This window comes from Manis javanica, chromosome 4 (assembly GCF_040802235.1).
Source record: "Manis javanica isolate MJ-LG chromosome 4, MJ_LKY, whole genome shotgun sequence".
NCBI lineage: Eukaryota > Metazoa > Chordata > Mammalia > Pholidota > Manidae > Manis > Manis javanica.
In genome coordinates this window covers 4,205,364-4,223,823 of record NC_133159.1, presented here as the reverse complement: position 1 = coordinate 4,223,823, position 18,460 = coordinate 4,205,364, and the positions used below count along the sequence as shown (strand labels likewise).

Here is an 18,460-nt window from a genome sequence, read left to right as displayed (position 1 = left end):
AGAAACTAGGATAACCAGTGAACACATGAAAAACAGCTCAGTTTCACTAGTAATCAGAAAAATGCAAAATAAAATGAGAAATCATTTCATCCCCTCAACTGGAAAAACCTAGCTGTCTAATAGCATGAAGATGAACAAGGCTTGGGGAAAGGGGACGGCTTCCCACGTGGGAAGGGATGGTACCGGCAGAGCTTTGAAGAGCGATTCTGTAGTGTTTGGTTAAAACATGACCGCTCAGGTGTGCCATTCCTAGATGGCTGTTGCAGAGAGCGGCTGCTTCACATGCACACGAGGTTTGGGTGGAGCTGCTCCTGATGACACTGGTTTAGTAGCTGAAGTACAGTTGCAGCCTCCCTGCCTCCACTCGGGGAAATGGGTAAACAAGCTGATTTGTTTGCACAATGGATGCTGCAGAGCAGTTGAACGAAATGGACCTTTGCATATCTTTATGGGTAAATCTTCACAACAGTGTGCTGGGTGAAAGCAAGTCCTGAGAGGAACTGTACAGCGTGGCGGCATATGAGGGACTGACAGCAGTTGTGTGCGTTGTTAGGACGCGTGCTTGCTGATTGGACGATGACCAGCTTCTAATGTCTCTGCCCCTGTTTCTTTTGCCATACAGTGGTATTTTGGACCTAAATAGGAAAAAAAACAAAACTTGAGAAATCCTTGGAAAAAATTTGGAGATTATTTTTGTGACTTGGGGTTGGGAAAGCATCCTTAAACAAGGTAGAGCATAAACCAGAGAAGACTGAGGAATATGGTGATGTCAAAACAAAGCTTCTGTATGAGAGAAGAGTCCGTGAGCAAAGGTAAAAGACAGACTTTAGATTGAAAGATGCTTGCAGTGCACACAACCATTAAAAATTAATTGAAGGAATAAGATTAGAAAGAAGAAATATTACAGAAAGAGCTCTTCCAGATCAATAAGAAGTAAACAACTGAAAAGAAAACTGGGCAAAAGCAATCAGAGGCCATGGGAGGACTGATGGGTGGAGGTTCGTTGGAGTGCGCGGGCCAGCCTGGCATGGGTGCAGGCACTCCACAGTCGCTGTCGGCTGCATTAATGTTGTCACTGCACCACTGCGGCTGTCACCCCTCAACGGGCAGTGGCAGCGCACAGGGGCCACATGCTTGTGCCCATTGTCCTCTGACCTGCTGCAGCACAGATCCAGCCTTAACTCCCGGGGCAGCAGCAAATGCAGTGCATCTCCATAGGGATTCTTTTGGCCCTAGAGTCCTTGGTGGGCACAAACAGATGCTTGTGGCAGTGCCCAGGGAGGTGTTCTCAGGGTCCCTGCAGGCCCCTGGTCAGCTCTGCCCCCACTGTTCAGTCAGCCGTTCTGGAGGAACCTGAGGAAGCGTTTCCCCAGAAAGTGTTTGCTCAGCAGACCCCCTTCCCCCTGTCCCTGTTCACCCGCAGATCCGTGCTGAGGGTCTGTGATGCGCCAGGTGCTTTCCAGGCTCTGGGCCTTGGGGAGCTTACATCTTAAAAAGAGACAGTGAACAAACTGCCAAAAATTTAGGTGTCAAAAAGAAGGATGTGCTCCTGGTATGGGGCATTGATGTGGGGATGCTGTGCATGTGGGGCAGAGACTGTGTGGGAATTCTCTGCACCTGCCCCTCAGTATTGCTGTGAACATAAAACTGCTCTAAAAGGAGAAATTCTATTGAGCAAAAAAGAATGAAAGAGAATGGCGAGTGGGGAACTTTCCAGAGTGCCTGTCTTGCTCTGAGCACCTGGTGTCCAGGACCCCGTTTCTGTTTCCATGACTGAGGTCAGCAGCCTGTAAGGCCGGATAGTACATGCTTTAGGCTTCGTGGACCAGATGGCCTCTGATACAGCAGCTCGTCTCTGCTGGTGAGAGGAAAGCCGTAGATGATATGGAATGAATGAGCATGGCTGTGTTCCAAAAACATTTTATTTATAAAACAGATTGCGGGTCACAGTTGATGGGTGGGCCCTGATAGTGCAGATCCCCGATTTATAGCTTCCCTTTTTGTCATGTCTGTCTCAGGTTTTGGTATAGGACAGTGCTAGTTTTGTAAAATGAGTGTTTAGTCAGGGTTCTCTAGAGAAACCGAACCAATGGTATACGTATAGGAAGAGATCTACACCATTGTGGAGGCTGAGAAGAGACCTAGGGGAGCTGGGGTGTCCTTCAGGCTGAGGCCCAGGGCCGGAGACCAGGGAAACCACAGCTGCAGGCTCCAGTCCAGGTCCGCAGGCCTGAGAACCGGGCCTGCCGAGTGTAGGGGGGTACTGAGGCCCCAGGGCGACGGTCAGGCAGGATGGGCCCTGTTCCCCCTTCCTTCAGGACACCGGGGTGAGCAGACCTCTTTCCTGAGCTCTTGCGTTCAGATGCCAGTTTCACCCTGAGACGCCCGCAGAGACACACGTCCTGGAGGGCCGCCCGGCTCCAGCTTGGATGAGGGTCCCTTCGTTCATCTGTGCAGCCACCACTGAAGTTTCTGTTCATCGTTCCTGAGCTCTTTAGGTTTTCCATCTCAACTTTTGGGACCAAAACTCTCTAGAAAACCAGTCAGTTTTGTTTAGTTTACAAAGATACTAGAGTCAAGTTGTATCTAACTTGAGAACTCTGATTTGTACCTACGATTAAGTTCCCCTTTGCCATTGCGGAGGGTTTGAGGGGCCTCCCTCTCTTGGTCAGGTTTACCGAGGCTGTGGCCATCGGTCCCTCTCCTCAGAGAATCAGCTGCTTCTCCTCAGTGGTTCTCATCTTTAACTTTCTGATTGTATCTTTAATGGTATCAAATTACATTTCTAATTGTAGCTAGTAAATTACAATTTAATTTTTTTTTTTTGAGAGGGCGTCTCTCATATTTATTGATCAAATGGTTGTTAACAACAATAAAATTCAGTATAGGGGGGTCAACGCTCAATGTACAATCATTAATCCATCTCAAGCCTAATACTCGTCAGTCTCCAATCTTCTGAAGCATAACGAACAAGTTCTTACATGGTGAACGAATTCTTACATAGTGAATAAATTCTTACATGGTGAACAGTACAAGGGCATTCATCACAGAAACTTTTGGTTTTGATCATGCATTATGACCTATAAACAATCAGGTCAAATATGAATATTCGTTTGATTTTTGTACTTGATTTATATGTTGATCCCACATTTCTCCTATTATTATTACAATTTAATTTTAAATGCTTTTATCCTTATTAATTCCATCCTATTTTTTTTCAAGTTTTAAAAAAATTGAATGCCAAGCATATTTTTCATTTATCTGTTTAATGAAGAAAAATGTAAGGTTCTGTAATTTTCTTCCAAGTATAGCTTGGACCCGGTTTCATGGTTTCTGATCTGTAGTGCTCTTACTAAATTGTTCAATTTTGATTTTTTTTTCTGACCTAGAAATTCAGAAATGTTTCAAGACAGTCTCACATTGAAAATATATATATTAACTTTTCTTTCCTTTTCATTGGAAACTTCTACTCATGATTAAAGCTCAGCTCGAGCAGTTCATCCTCGGCGGGCCTTTCCTTCCATAGCTCACAGCTCTTTGTATTGCATATTATTGTTCATTTTCTGTATTTTTTCCTTCCTCTGCTGCTTGTGGCATGTTAGTGGTCCGGTTTGCTGTGGTGACAGGTAATTCCCAGATCCCGCTGGCTTGAGACAGGCAGGTTTGTTCCCTGCCCTCCCCGCGGGTCCACTGTGGCTCCGCTCATCACCTTCCCAGACGCAGTGTCATCTGGAGCGCTGCTGGCCATGGCACCAGGAAGAACGGGAGACCCCGGGGCTCTTGTCCCACCAGTTAGATGCTCCAGCCCAGGAATGACCTGCAGGACTTCCCCCACCCATTGGCTACAAATAGCACGAGGCCCCACCCAATCACAGGGCTGGCAGGTGCCCCACAAGGTGCAGAGTTGCGCATCTTTGGTGCGGATATTTGCTCAACACTCAGGACTATCCCAGGAGCGTCTCCCAAATGGGGCCTGTGTTTATTCATCTTCCTAGTGCCCAACAGAGTCCTGGGCCGTAGCAAAGCATTCAAAGCATGTTTGCTGACTATACGAGTTAACTAAGACTCTTTCATGTGAGGCGTAGAAACCCAACTCAAAATAGCTTAAGAAAGGGACTTCATTGGCTCACATGATGGAAAAGCCCAGAGTTGGGGCTGGTGTCAGGCACGGCTGAATTGCATTTGAGTCGTGCTGTGAGCGCTCCTTGGGTGTCTGCCTGTGTCCCACCCCTGTTTCCTCACCCTCAAGCTCTCGAGTGTTGGCTTCCTTCCAGGAAGGGTTTCTCCACGTGGTAATCCCAAGAGCTCCATGGTTATCCTTGGGCTTAGCAATCTTTTACTGAGTTGTTTCCATACATCCTGGGATGGAGCCCCTCACTCTGCGTCACCTGCCTTGACCCCTTCTGACTGTGATGGGGACGGGGTGGGGCAGTCTCCCTGGGTCACACACCCTCTCTCCGTGTGAAGGTTGGGTCAGCCCCACCCTGACCATGTGGTTAGAGACTAGGAAGGCGATTCCCCCACGGGAAACCACCGGTGCTGCTCTGGGAAGAGCAGGGGGATGTGGGGTGGGAAAAACCAGCGGGCGTGGTCATCCGGGGACTGAGGCCCTGATCTGGCTCCAAGTCCCCGTCTGTCCCCAGCACTCTGCGGCTTTCCCTGAGTGGTGGCATCCAGCTTGGACCTGCTTCTCCCGCATGTCGAGATCTCGGAAGGAGGTGTCAGCGGGTCCTGCCACTCCTCTGCTGAATGAGGACGGAGACCAGTGAGAACTGGCCTGCCCTCCAGAGCTCACTATCTTGGCCTCTCTGTGGGCAGCTGGGCTCAGAGCAGTGTCCGTGGAGGGCCAGGTGAGCTTGGCTCCAAGAGGCTCGGTGTGCCCCGGGGGGTGTTCCCTCCAGGCAGCTTGCCGTGGGCCCGTGGCTGGTCCTTTCACCCACCGAAACAGGCATCTTTCTGGATGACTGAGCCGAGGGTGCCGTTTTCCCCTGTGTAGGGCACTCTGAGCCTCACTTTAATGCAGCGCTGCGCGGTGCACACCTTCGGCTCCTCCCCGATGGGCTGTTATGGCCTTGGCAGAGGGGAGCGTCCGCTGCGGCTGCAGAAGGATCAGGAACTGAATTCGGGCATCACTGTGCGCAGCCGCGTCATGTTTAAAGCTGCAGTCTGGGGACAAACTTGCGCGGATGGAACCTGATTATATTTGGTTTATTTAATTTGGGTTTATTGCTGCATTCGCATCATTTAATATGATTGCTTTCATCCCGGGTTCCAAGCATTTGAAGTCATCGTCTCTCTCAAGACCTAGTATGAGACTTTAATATCCACTGGTGTTTAACTTATGATAGAAACTTTCCCTACTTCAATATTTTACCAACTTACATGGTTCCTTTGGAAATCGTAATGCTATGCAGCTGTCACTTCAAGTGAGATACTCTGACTTTCCGTTATGAATTACCCGTTTTCTCTCTCCTGCAGAATCGCAGGCGAGCAAAGGTCCATTCATCACCATCCGCGAGGGCGCGCAGAGCCACTAGAGGGCGCCCAGTCTTTACTTTTTATTACCTCGAATTTCCCTGACCCTTATTTTGCTTTTGAATGTTTTGTGTCCGAATTTCAGTGTGTTAGCTTAATAGATTTGAAAACATCCGCGCAGAAGGGGGTCACTGAAAATATGTAATCATGGTGTTTCCCAGAATATATTGAGTTAGATTCCTGACATGGCTGTGACCTCTTGTGCCGTGGACACTGCCGGGGGCGGCGAGGGCAGGTCCCTTGCCCAGAGTGGTGAACCGCACCATCCAGGAAGCTCTGCGGCCCCAGGAGCCAGGCAGCCTTGGCATCTAAGGACGCATTCTGCTGGAGACTGTCAGCCGCCAGTTCAGGCCAAAGGCTCCTATGAGGGAGATGTTCTCCTGAGGGCGCCCCAGAAGGTGACCCCAGCCTAGGGCCCTGGGCGCAGGGCGCTTGGCACCCTCGGGGGCCTGGCTCACCGAGATAGGGCACCCGTCCCCGTGCTCTGGAACCCTTCAGCGTGGAGCCCCAGGTCCACGTCACCATCCAGTCCCTGTCTGTCTCTCCACCTGGATTTTGCTCATTTCCCCATTTCTGTCATCAAAGTCCAAGGGAGAATGACTTTTTGCCCCCAAATAATTCAGAATCAGGGCCTGTCAAATGGGTTTGCCTAGTGAATTCTTAGTGTCTGAAGTGCAGTTAAATACAACTAAGCCTTTGTTTTTAAGGTTGGATGAGGAAATCTACTCTTTAAGATCTTTCTTTAAATTACAGTGACTATGTATTTAGAGTGATGACCCTTTCTTTCCCCATGTCTTTTGGGGTCAGCTGTTCACTCCTGTCTGGTAACATTACCAGAACCCCCTCTTGGTCTAAGGCCTGGCCCTTCCCTGCCTTGTCCACGCTGCCAGGTTGCTAAGTGATAGCTGCCTGTCCCAGTGAATACTGACCCTTCCATTAAACCCAGGCAAATTTGTTCCACTGGATATTTTCCTCCATGGACACTCTTCAGGGCCTGCCTGCTGCCTGCTGTCCTCTGTCTCCCCCAAGAATGCACAGCTGTGCACAAGCAAAAGGTTTTTTGGGAAGGCAGCTTGTATTTTGGGGTAAAGGGCTTCAGTGCTCCCTCCACAGAACCCTCTCCTGGTTGGCGACCGATAGGCAGGAAGGTGGTCATGTGGGGACCCCCAGCAGCATTCCCGAAGAGGATGCTGGTGGGACGTCTGCTTCATGCAGCCTGGAGGATGTCCCCATGGAGACCACGGCATGGGCTTCCATGTATCTGTGCCCTTATTTTTGTTTTCTTTCTGTGACCCTAGTGCAGTTGAGTCGCTGAAGGTGCTGTCCAGGAGGTGTGGGCTGGAGAAGCAGCTCCTCCTTTCCTCAAGTGTGCAATGCACTTCAGATTTGCTTAATTCCCCTCTTGCCCTCCTGGCAGAGTGCGGAGGAAGCGCAGGTCCTTGTGTGACCTGGCAGGACGGAGCAGCCCAGGTTTGGGCAGATCACAAGCCCTGCCTTGCCTTTTAGTCAAGGATATAGTGTTTGGGCTTCTAGAAGCTGAACTGACAGAAGAGAGGATTGGACAATCGAGCTTTTGTTGACAGCAATTTTCAGTGAGTGGGGACTGACCGGGGTGTAAAAGGGCTCAGGCTGAACTAACCCGCAGGCAGGGCTGAGCTGCTGCAGCTGGAAGCACGTTTCTCCTTCCTCTCCAGCCGTATGTGGACGCTTTCCGCCTGCAGTGCGCTCTGGTGGCGTGGGACACCTTGGGGCAGTCCCCTCCCACTGAGCCTGGCGACAGCTCTGCGGAGGTGCTCGGCTTCCTGGCTGCACGGCCCCTGGCTGCCCGGAGTGCCACGGCAGAGCTGTCGTCTCTGAGTTTCCACTTCTTCCCACATGTGGGTTTTTTACCTGAAACCGAGCCCTTTGACTCCACATGCTGACGCTCCTCCAGCAGAAGCCTGACCTTTGGGCCAGGGTGTGAGCAGAGGCCACGTGTGGGAGCAGCACCCGGAGTGGGCAGCAGCCTGCACAGAAGCCTCACTTTCCATGCGGTGCTGATGTGGCTGGGCCAGCTGGGAGCATTTTCTGGTCTGGCAGGGACATAAAGACATAACCTTGTAATGATATTAAACTGAGGTTAAGTTGTTTTAGTTCCATTGGCGCTATACGAATGCTGCGTGTGAGGTCATGTCGGCAGAGGGTGAAACGACAGCTTTTGACTGCCGGCTGCCCGTGAGTTCCTGAGGATTCACCTGTATGTGTGCAGCCACGGGGAGCCTGCCTTTCTCCTTTGCCACGGAGGGGAGCACGCCTTGCAGATTGTTGGTGACTTGCCTTCCTTACCCTGAACTTGTCTTGGCCGCCTTCCATGTTGGGGCACAACCATCAGCTCCCCGTGCCCCGTGGGGGTGGGCCTGCTGTCACGGCAGCACCTCCCTCTCCAGGGGCGCGTTGGCCGTCTTGGTGGTTTGCTGCTTCTGGCAGGGCTGCCCAGAGGCCCTCGTGCACACTGCTGTTGTCATGGCATGCATGTCCTTTGCACACACGTGTCCCCAGGAAGCTCTCAGCCTGGTCACGCTCTGTGGCAGCTGTCGGGCTTCCAAGTGAGACACTGCCATGGCAGCCTTTGGGAGGTTGTCAGAGGAGTTAAAGTGGTGCCCTTGGAGGACCCAGGGGTCTCGGGGTGTGGCTATCAGTGTGGTGGTGAAGCAGCCTAACTGACCATGACCACGTGGGCACTGAAACATGACGACCTGAAACCGTTCCCGCGGGGTTGCCGTCTGTCTCCTTGCGGCTGTGCCTCACTGGGGTGTGTGGGTTTGGCCCTCTTGGCCCTGGGTCAGCCGAGGGTGTCTTTGTAATCTGCCGTGAGAACCTTTTTCGTGCTCTTTATTCTCTAGGAGGGTAAGATTGCCCAGATCATGATGGAAGTGCCTTAGGAGCCCTGGTGCATCAACCGCCCTGCAGGGTTGGGGAGAAAAGCCACCGCGTGTGCAGCCGGTTGGCTTTCTGCAGCTTTCCGAGCGTCCCTTGCAGGACATGGGAGGGCCTGGCTCCCGAGTGCCAGGCTGCTCTTAGCAGAGGATCATGGAGCCATTTCCTACAATGTTCCCTCGTTACCACAGTCAGCCTGGGGTGCTCTCAGAGTCCCCACTGGGAGTGGAGCAAAGGAGAATGGGACCTGCTGCTTTTCCGTTTCATCTTTCAGACTGCTTTAGGGTTGAGGGAGTGGGTGGTGATTGCCTGGCACCCCTCGGGAGCTGGGCAGAGGCCCAGCATTTCCAGGACAGCAGGCCCACCGGCCCACCTTAGTCTTCATCTGCGTTTTGCTTCTGGGGAGGGGACACCTTCCTGGGAAGCACAGCCTGCTCCTTGATGCACCAACTCCCTCTGCAGGGAGCTTGTTTCAGGACTGAGGGCTCAGGGGACTGGACGGTGTCCTGTCTTCAGGAGCCCGTTAATACTGCTCCTTAGAAAGGAGCCAGCAGGCGAGGGCCGAGAGCTGGCTTGGCGGGACCACCTGGGGGGCTCCCTGCGCCCTGCCCCGTTCCTTGGCAGCCCAGTGCCTCAGCTGGGGGTACCCTGCGGCGCCTTCCACAGGTGGATTCGGAAGCAGCTGGAAGGCGCTTTGCTGGGGTGTGAGCCTCAGTGGGGACAGTGGCCCTGGGTCTGGCGCGTCTGCGCTGGAGTCCTCCTTGATCTTTGTTTCTAAAGCCATGGGTCCCCTGCTTCCGGTGGCTCTTGGGCGCAGGGCACTGCTCTGCCCCTGCCTGGGCGGCGCCCTGGGGGCCTCTGGGGCTGCCGCTCGCTGCCTCCATGCCTGCTCTCTGACCTCTGCCTGTTCCAGGGGCAGACATGGCTGTGTGGGGACCAACCAGCAGAGGCCGCAGGGGACCTAGAGCTGAGGGCCACACGAGGGTGACAGGAGGCAGGGTAAGGCCACCTGGGGGCGACCTCGACCTCTCAGGGGCCCAGCCTGTCCTGGAGTCCTACAGGGGGGTGTGGGCAGTCGGGTTGCTGTGAAGGGGGCTGTGGCAGGTGGGGCCGGGCCTGGTCCTCAGGGAGGCTGGACGGGTCGCCCAGGCCTCAGGCGGGTGGAGGGCCCCTGCCCAGCGAAGCTCCAGTCACGCCAGGGAGCCCCCAGTGTTGGCTGGGGTTGGTGGTGGCGGGTGAAGCAGATGCCGCACAGCACCCGTGAATGTGGGCCATAGATGCCAGATGCTCAGTACACGTGTTGAGTCTAGGAGGGTCCAAAGACTCAGGGGACCCCTAGGGAGCCTGTGCTGGAGAGCCTGGGGCTGCCCAGCCTTGAGGTTTGTGTGTGGCCAGGTGCAGGGCGAAGCCATGTGGACAAACATCAGCCAGTCCCCACCCAGGCTGCCCATCGGGGCCTGTGCTCAGGTGGATGGGCACCTTGGACCCTGTGGGAACTGGCCTTGATGCCACATTGTTGTGTGGCCGCTGTCCGAGGGGACCACGTGACAGGGTGGCCTGGGCTCCTCCTGGTTCTGAGCCCCACAGTAAGCAGGGCTCGGGACAGCCCAAAGCACGGGCACCCGTGGGGCTGGGGGACAGGAAGGCCAGAGGGTTGAGTGCGGGAGCGCTGCGTCTGTTGAGAAGTTTCTTCTCACCGATGAGCTAGCGGCCGACGGGGAAGCACCGGCCCAGCGGACGGCAGACCCCCCTCCTTGAAGGCAGGGGCGTGGGAGCAGATGAGAAGTGGGAACGGCAACAGGCAGGCATGGGGGGCTTTCAGTGTCCAAAGGCGTTCAGATTTCACAGGCCCACACTTAGCACCATCAGGAAGGGAAAGAAGGGGGCCTGCTCCGTGGGGAGGAAGCCGGGCGACGGGGCTGCACCCGGGTCCCTCTCGGAAGCTGCCCCGGGGGTGGTCCTGCATGCCCAGGTCTTCCACATGCTGCTGAGCGTTTGGCGGGCACCGTTGCTGTCTGGCTCCCAGCGGCACCGGCTTCAGCCTGGGAGAAACTGTCAGGCTCTGTCTGAGCCGGGCCCCGGCCTTCCTGGGCTCCCTGAGGCTGACGGTCCCATTGTGTCCCCGGGTGCTTCCTCCTAGGCCCGCCAGCGTCATCCCGCCAGGGGCGTGCCGTCCTCCAGGACTCGCCTGTGGGACCAGGGGTAAGTCCAGGCCCCAGAGGCCTGTTTCAGAATTCCAAAATCAATTATTTAAGGGCTCCTGGGGCAGGAAAGTTCTCTGCATCTTTGAAAACAGTTCGAGCCCTGCTTGCTGTCCTGGGGCGCGGAGGTGGGGTGCCGGCTGTGGGGTGGCTGGGCCTCTCTCCTCAGTGAGTTCCTAATTTGCCCTAATTTGCAGCACCGACTTTCTGTCACTGGTGCTTCCAGTGGTTCCTAATGATTTGCAGTTTGCCATCAGAGGCACATTTTAACACTTTTAAAAAAGGATGTGGTCTCTCTGGCAGTTACATCACTAACTGAGAATCTGGACCATTTTCTTTTCTTCCTGACATGCTGAGGTGCATTCACCGCTCCTCTCCCCACCACCTCTGCCAGGTTGGGGCTCCTGGAGTCACTAATGCCCAGGGCAGGGAGGCTGCAGCCCCCAAGCACCAGGAGAGCAATCGGCCAAGCAGCTGTACTGCAGGGCCCCAGCCAGCAGAGACCAGGCTTGTTGGCAGTGGTCAGACAGCAGACCCTCCACATGCAAGGGTTTCCTGGTGGAAGGGACACTCTGGCTTGCCTAGTGGTTGGCCGGCCAGTGCGGCTGCTCCTCAGGAGTCCTGAGCCGGTCGTGGCACTTGCCTGCGGCTCTGAGCTGGCTCCGATTGCCTGGTTTTGAATGAGGTCAGAGTTGGCTTGATTCCTGAGGACTTGCCAGCATCACCCAGGAAACTGACTTTCTAGAAAAGCTGAATAATTCAGCGTCAATGCCTGTCCCCAGAAAGTGGCTTTAATATGTTTCATGCATCTTGGAAACTGGATCAGAAGTGATGAATGTTGTATTTGCCTGAAGACACATGTTTGGGGACAGCCTTGCAGGCTTTCCTGCTGGCCGGTTCTGGCATTTTCCCTCCAGCAGTTTCCAAGTGTTTAGGGACCACTGAACCGCACGTCCCTCTTCCACAGGCAGGAAAAGCACATGGCAGTTTGTGGTTATGAGGGAAGCTGAACGGCCCTTAAAGATCTTCTCTGCCCCTTAAAGATGCTGCCAGGACCCCTCAGCTTTTCCTTTGTTACCTTTGTGTGTTGAGTCCTTCCCTCAGTACCTCCGCTGGGCCGTGTCACTGTTGACAGCAAATGTGCTGTTTATCATGCGTGCATCAGTCCCAGGGCTGAGGGCAAGTGCCTTCCGTAGGCATGGGCACGTCACCCTCCACACCAGCGTTCATTTCCTTGTACTTGTGGCATTTACAGAAGGCTTGCGTGTGGCAGGGACTGTGCCACGCCCCTTCCATGAATTCCTGCTTAGGTCTCACAGTGGTCCTGCCATTGAGGTATGGTTATTATCCCAGGTTATGTGTGAGGAGATGGAGGTAGAAAAAGGTTCGGAGACTTGCGCATGGTCGCGTGGTGGCAGTGTGAGCCCTCGCCCAGCTGTCTCTCCCCAGAGCCCGCGCTGGCCAGACCTGGGGTCAGGCAGAGGGTTGTTCAGCCCAGGGATGGACGCAAGCCCAGAGGGGCTCAGGGACCAGCCTGCCCTGCAGCTCGCGATGGGGACAGAGCCTGGCTTCCCTGGCTCTTTCCTCTTCTTCACTTGTGTTTCCTTGTTAATAGTATTTTTATTCAGTAGTACAAACTGGAAGCGATCACAGATCTCAGTAACTAAAGGGAATCAGAAACCATCTGGGTTCCGAGCAGCCGCCATCCAGGAGCTGTGGGCCTCCCTGCCTCCTGGGGCCGCACTGGCCCTGCGTCCCGCCATGGGTCTGTGCCGTGAGGGTGGGGGCCGCGTGGGGTCGTGGGGAGCGTGCACGTCTAACCCGAGCTTTCTTCCCTTCAGCTGTCACTTTCCCAGCTGGCGGCCTCCCCTCGGTCCCCAGCTCGGTGCCACTCCAGGCGCCCCTCCCAGCAGCCCCTCGGCTCTGAGCCCGCCCCGGCCCAGGCGGTGAGTACCCTGCCCCGCCGCCTCCTGTGTAAGCCTCGCACTTTGTGCGCTGTGCTGGTCTCGGCTGGGCGCCCCCGGCTTCGTGGGCTCTCTGCGACGGGGCGCGGGGACTGCAGTGGGGGTGGACCTCGCCTCGGGGATTTGCCACCAGCCTGTCCTGTTTGCCAAGGAGCATTTGGTCTGGGGCCCTTCTGGGGACAGTACTTGATTGAGGCTTTTGCTCCCCTGAGAAGACAAGGTGAACCACACGAAGATCTCTGTTCACGGAAGGAGGGGGAAGGTTTCTCCAGAGCTGTGAATAGAGGCTGATCCCAGCCTCCAGCTCTCCAGGACGCTTGCTGTTCGAGGCTGAAGAACTAGTGAGGCCCACCATCTGGGATCCTGTGGGGCTAATGGGCTAAGAGAGGCCCGAGTTCTTAGAGGCCTTGGGGAGTTCACATGGAGCCTGGTCTCGAGAGCTGGCTGGTTCACCTGCAGTCTCATCTTCAGTTTTGTCCTACAAGTCTGTTAAGGAAAAAGAACTCCATTAAATCGCTTATTTGAAAGCACTCATGGTACCCTGAGATGCCTTATTCTAAAATATACCTGCGGCTCCTGTGTTTACGAAGAGACTGCATCTCTCTTAGCATTGGTGCCAGAGACACTGCTGGAGCACCCCTGATTACGTGGGACTCCTTTTGAGCTCGGGAAGCGTTCTGGGTTCCCAGACCAGCTCTTCATGTAGGTTTCCGTCTTCTGCTTTGGAGGGATGTGGGCGGTGGGATACAGGTGAGTATTCAGGTGATGTGGAGACGAGAGAGGCATTGGCACATGCCGGCAGGCCTGCATACTTCAGTGTGTCTTCAGTGTTGAAGAAAGTTTCACCTTTCTGTTCTATAAACGAGTTTGTAATGGCAATTTGCCTTCTCAGGCATCAGATATCTGTTCATAAAATTGACCAGTTCATAAAATTGGTAATACCTTCCTTGTTACATTTCAATTCATAAAATGCAGGATGCCCAGGTAAATTTGAATTTTAGTGAAAGGACAACTTTTTAGTATAAATAAGTCCCAAATATGCATGGGACATACTTACACTAAAATCATTCATTGAAATGTAGTGATTCGTTAAAATACAACTGAGCCTCTTGTATTTAATTTTGCTAAAGCTAGCAACCCGGGAGACAGGCCACAGCTCATAGGTGAGCCCCCACACCACGCATTCATGGCCGTTGCAGGTTGGGGTCCTTATTGGCCTCACCTGGGGCTGTGTTTTGCTCTGCAGGGGTTCCCTGTGGAGGGCAGGCTGTCTCATCTGGAAGTCGACCTGAGCCACATGCCCTTGGTCCCGGGAACGTGTGTGGTCGAGCAGTTGCAGGAGCTGCCATTCACACCTATGCATGCCCCGATCATCGCGGGAACCCAGACCAGGAGGTGAGGGTGGGCCTGGGAGGGCCCCCGGCAGGTGTTGCGCCATTGGGACCATTCGCCCCTTTCCTGGAGGCAGGCTGAGGCCGTCTTCCTGTTGCAGCTCTGGAAGGAAGCCCTCACGAGCCTCAATGGTGCTCCTGCAGTCCTCCGGCTTTCCTGAGATTCTGGATGCCAATAAGCAACCAGCCGAGGCTGTGAATCCTGCAGATGGTGTGAAATTCGACCCTCAAAAGGAAGAGTCAGATCGTCTACAAAGCAACGAAATCGTGCTGCAGTTTCTTGCCTTTAGCAGGTAAATTCTTAAATACTCTGTGTCACTCTATACCTGGCTTTCACATTTCTTGCACTGAAGAAATGCTGTGTGGTTCTGACCTGGCAGAACTCTCTGTGTTCAGGTCTTACTGGACTGAGGAGTGCTGTTGTCCGTGTTTATTTTAGTTTGGCTGGGACTCACCCACAGCTGTTCTACAGGCCCTGCAACCTACTTGGCCTGATTTTTCTGTGGTCCTTAACTGGCCAGCTCTGAGAGCAGGGTTCTCCAGGCAGGGCTGAAATGGGGTGATGGGGAACCCTGGTGGGCTCCCCAAGATCACAGTAGAACTGTTGGTGCGGGTGACCAAGGCGGCCCCTCACCTGTGGCACCCAGGCTGTCCCCCTTGCAAAGCCCGGGTTCTCTGCTACGGACACCTGGTAACTCAGAGCTGGCGTTGTCTTCAGAGTGCCCCAGGACGGCCGGGAAGCGCCGTGGCCGCACACCGTGTACTTCACCTTCCAGTTCTACCGCTTCCCGCCCACGGTCACGCCGCGGCTGCAGCTGGTGGAGCTGGACGCGGCGGGGAAGGCCGGCTTGGGCGCCCTGTCGCGTCTCCTCGTGCCGATTGACAAGGACGGCTCCTGTGATGGCGGTAAGCACTGTGCGTCTGCAAACGCGAGAAATCCAGCACAAAGCTCTGTTTGTCAATTTTATTATTAAAAAATACTGTACAACGAAAAATGCCAACTGTAATGCTGTAAAACCCGCTTTCAGGAGCGGGATCTGAGGGAACAGTTCACCTCATCAGCGCCCCTGCCCCTCGGCTCCGACGGCTGTCAGCTGCGTCCCACCCAGGCCCCTCCACAAGCCAGACTTATTTTGAAGCAAATCCCAGACATTGTATAATTTCATCTTTACATATTTCCTTACATATACCTAAAAAATGAGTAGTCTTTGAAAAACATAGACTCAATATTATCCCACCTAATAAGTATTAGTAATTCCTTAATGTCAAATATCCAGCTCGTTAGAATTTTCTTAATAACTTCTTAAGAATTCGTAATAGTTTGCATCCAGCTCCAAGGAAGGTCTCTGCACCGGACTGCTGTGCCTCTCGAGTCTCTTTCTGTTTGCACTTGCCGCACTGCCTCCGGTTTCTGGTTTTTCATTTAATTCACTCGCTGAAGTGGCCATGGTGCTTGTCCCATGAGCTACCATGCTCTGCACTCTGGGTTTCACACCATGGGTGACAGTTAAGGCCATCCTTTTTCCCTGCTTCCCCCAGCAATTGGCAGTTGGAGCCAGAGGCACGATCAGTTGCATGCTTTTTTTGGGGGATGAAGTCCCTACACTGGCTCGCAGCGCCCTGGTCGGCTGCTGCTTTCCATGCCCCGTCAGTGGCCGCTAGGACGCTTGCTTGCACACTGCTCACCTCACTGGCGGGTGGACGGGTGACATTCTGCACAAGGACACCTTGTGCATTTGTCAGCTGGAGCGCTTCCGTGAACAAGCGTCCCCTCGTCAGACATTAGGTCGTCTTGAGGTGCTTCCTGGAGGAAAGGCAGAACATTGCTTAGTTCTTCCCTTTCATTTACTGATTTTCCAACTAATGAGATAGTTCTTAAGCATCTTCGATGGTGGGCCCAATGGCGGTTTTTATTTGGTGTCATAAACTAATGGGTTTAAACCACCGTGGACAGACACCTACCAAATATGTTGCTACTCTTGACGGGCAGCTCCATCTTCGGCTTGTCACACGGCTCATAAGGCACAGGGCTGGGACCCCAACCACGGCTGCCTCAGTGGAAAGTAACAGGTGGCAAACAACGCGTTAAAGTCACAACAAAATGGCAGTAGTTTGACAGCCTTAGCATCAGACTAAAGAGACAGAAGGCAAATGCAGTGCCAGGGGCAAAGACGCCCATTAAACAATAATCAAGAGAATAATTCCCTAGGAAAACGCACAATTCTGACTCTGAGCTCCCAGCCGACATAGCCTTAAAACACAGGGGAGAAAGTGGCGAGCCTGCAGCCGCAGGGGACTTTGGTGCCCCGCAGATCCGGCAGAAAGGACGAAGGGCGCTGCAAAACACCGCGCCGCTTCAGGAGGGGGTCCTAAAGACCTGCACGGCTGGGCTGGAGCATGTACGATACTTTCAAGCACACTTTGAAATTTACAAACGCTGATCACTGACATATATATGTGTATATGTTAGGCCACCAAGTAAGAAGGGAATGTATAACAATTCTAATTTTACGGCATTTTCTGACCATAACACCAGCAGGTCAGAAGTCAGTGACTTCCTCCCCCTAAAAGCTCCAAACTGCTGGGTTTTTTGGACTTTAAGACATACTTTTAATTATTCCACAGCTCAACAAAGAACTCAAAACAGAAATGACTTTTTAAAACTGAATGGCAATAATATTACATATCAAAACTAATGAGATGTAAGTAACTAATTACAGGGAGATTTACAGCTTTTAATGCTTAGACTGGGCAAAAAGAAAGTATCTTTTAAAATGGTGATCTGATTGTTTAACAAGACGTTTGGGGAGAAAAAAAACACGAATCCAATAGAAGTAGAAGGAAATTAGAAAATGCTTATAATTGCTTAGAAAATAAAGGAACAGTAAGAAGGGTCAGCCAGACTGGGGTGTGGGGCTCGCGGGTGCAGGCCATGCCCCTTGCCCCTGCCCAGGGCCAGAATCAGCGGGAGAGCCTGTGCCCAGGCAGGAGTGCTGTTTGTCCAGAGCGGCTGTGGGCTGCTCGGGCCCCAGGCCTTCTCTCAGACTCCCGGCCGCTCGCTGGTGCTCGTTCCTGAGCGGCTGTGGGCTGCTCGGGCCCCTTGCCTGGGGACCCTGGCGTCCTCTCTGCTGCAGGCAGATTTGAAAAGGAGAGGGGTTGGGTGGGCCGCTTGGGCCCCGTGCCTTCTCTCAGACTCCCGGCCACTGAGCTGGCCTTGCCGCGGGGAGGTGTGGGTGCTGGGCAGAGGCTGCCTGGAGGCCTCTCCTCTGGGAACGCATGGCCAGGCGGGTGTCCTGTGGCATCCCCAGGGTTTGCTCTCGCCTCCTGGGGTTTAACCACCGAGTCTGGGGCAGCCAAGGTGTGACCCGGCACCACTGGGGCAGTTTCCCAACCTTCCAGGGACCACTTGTCCTCAACCAAACCTCTTTCCTTTGCTGGCCCTGCTGGACCAGTGGTGGACAGTCTAGCTTGTGTCCCCAGAGGCTCTGAAATGCTTTCAAGGCTCCTCTGTACCTACTTCTGGAAATGCATTCCCCGCTCTCTTTCCCACTGGAAATTTTATCTGGTCACTTCAGCCAGTGCAGCCATCAGAGAGTCTGCAATGAGGTTAAGTGATTGAGTTGCGATAATTTAATTAAAAAGACAACCACTTAGAAAGGCTCCTGATTTGAATATAAGCCCTTTACATTGTGAATTTCTCAGAGAGAAATCAGTCCCCAAATTAAATTTCCTTGCAAGTTGAGGTCTAAGAAGTGAAACTCCAAAACCGGATTTTCTTGTCATTATGAATTAAAGTTCAGAGTTCCAAATTCGTAAGTTGAAGCCCAAACCACCTTCTTTCCAATTCCTTACACAGCTGAGTCTCAGCCAGAGGTGTCCCAGCCTGCACACCAAGCTTGGGGTCCTCAGGGCCTCAGAAGGTGCCTCAGTTCAGCACTGAGCCTCTCGTAAGCCTCACTCAAGATACCTTGTCTTTTGTTGAACTATACATACAACCATGTGTTTGGTTTCATGAGTTTTTAAAAATTAATAGTTTTTTAAGAGCGGCTTTAGGCTTATAGAGAAATTGAGCTGATGGTGCCCCTCCCCCCCACGGTGTTACTAACAGCCTGCAAGGGTGTGGGCAGTGGTTACAGTGGGTGAGCCTGTGCTGATGCATTGTGAGTAACTGAAGCTCCTGGTTCACAGCAAGGCTTATTCTTGGGGGTGTGCATCCTGTGGATGTTGACAAGTGTAAACATCATACATCCACGGGCGCGGTGTCATACAGAAAAATTTCACTACCCTAAACACCTGTTCCTCCACTACCCTGCCCTCCACCTGTTCATCCCTCCTGCCCCCCTGAACGCTTGTCCCCAGTGATCTTTTTACTGTCCCTAGAACATAGCTTTGCCTGTTCTAGGACGTTGTGCTCTTGGAATTATATAGTGTATGGCTTTTTCAGACTGGCTCC

General features: G+C 53.3%; 1 protein-coding gene across 17 annotated transcripts in view; it reads left to right on the top strand.

Moving 5' to 3' along the window:
- Nucleotides 1–18,460, top strand: part of NPHP4 (nephrocystin 4) — a 127,541-nt gene that overhangs the window by 70,928 nt on the left and 38,153 nt on the right. For 16 of the 17 annotated variants that reach the window (XR_012129944.1, XM_073233095.1, XM_073233099.1 and 13 more), the window contains 5 exons: nucleotides 10,592–10,653; nucleotides 12,494–12,598; nucleotides 13,863–14,011; nucleotides 14,109–14,300; nucleotides 14,726–14,913. The exons of the other annotated variant lie outside the window; for it this stretch is intronic. Coding sequence is in view for 15 of the 16 variants with exons in the window: in XM_073233095.1 (XP_073089196.1) it covers nucleotides 10,592–10,653; nucleotides 12,494–12,598; nucleotides 13,863–14,011; nucleotides 14,109–14,300; nucleotides 14,726–14,913 (696 nt within the window). In the remaining variant the exon portion in view is untranslated. The remainder of the gene's footprint in view (nucleotides 1–10,591; nucleotides 10,654–12,493; nucleotides 12,599–13,862; nucleotides 14,012–14,108; nucleotides 14,301–14,725; nucleotides 14,914–18,460) is intronic. 17 annotated transcript variants of the gene reach the window in all.